At 42.1% G+C, this 347-nt stretch overlaps 1 protein-coding gene across 1 annotated transcript; it reads left to right on the top strand.

Annotated features, from left to right (window-relative positions):
• Window positions 1-18: 18 nt before the first annotated feature.
• On the top strand, window positions 19-343 carry LOC113473746 (the record flags this gene model as incomplete). Its single annotated transcript, XM_026833208.1, has 1 exon — window positions 19-343. A coding segment is annotated over exon 1 (321 nt), but the record flags the coding sequence as incomplete, so codon positions are not given.
• Between the last annotated feature and the right edge of the window lie 4 nt (window positions 344-347).

The following is a 347-nucleotide window of genomic DNA, read 5'->3' as shown; positions in this document are numbered from 1 at the left end:
GTGTATCAGCAAATATCTGAAGATGAAAATGTTGAAGACCATATTGTTCACAAGCTGCGTGGTATCATTCTTCCTACTTGAGGTGAGTGGTGGGTACATTGAGCCAGGTCCCAAGTATAGATGCCCCAAGACAATACTTAATGATCACATCTGTAGCTGTATCTCCAGTAATGACATTGGACTCAATATAGTGTGTAAGAACACAAACCTGGCTACATTGAGTGTAAGTCTTGCCGATATATCTGCATCACAAGCACCAATAGAAAAGCTCCATCTGAACCATTGTAACATCAGCCGACTGTACGGGGACTTGTTCTATAGTTTGGACATCAAGAGTTTGACCCTGG

This window comes from Diaphorina citri, unplaced genomic scaffold (assembly GCF_000475195.1).
Source record: "Diaphorina citri unplaced genomic scaffold, Diaci psyllid genome assembly version 1.1 scaffold83531, whole genome shotgun sequence".
In the NCBI taxonomy this organism is placed as follows: domain Eukaryota; kingdom Metazoa; phylum Arthropoda; class Insecta; order Hemiptera; family Psyllidae; genus Diaphorina; species Diaphorina citri.
This window is presented reverse-complemented; position numbering and strand designations above follow the sequence as displayed.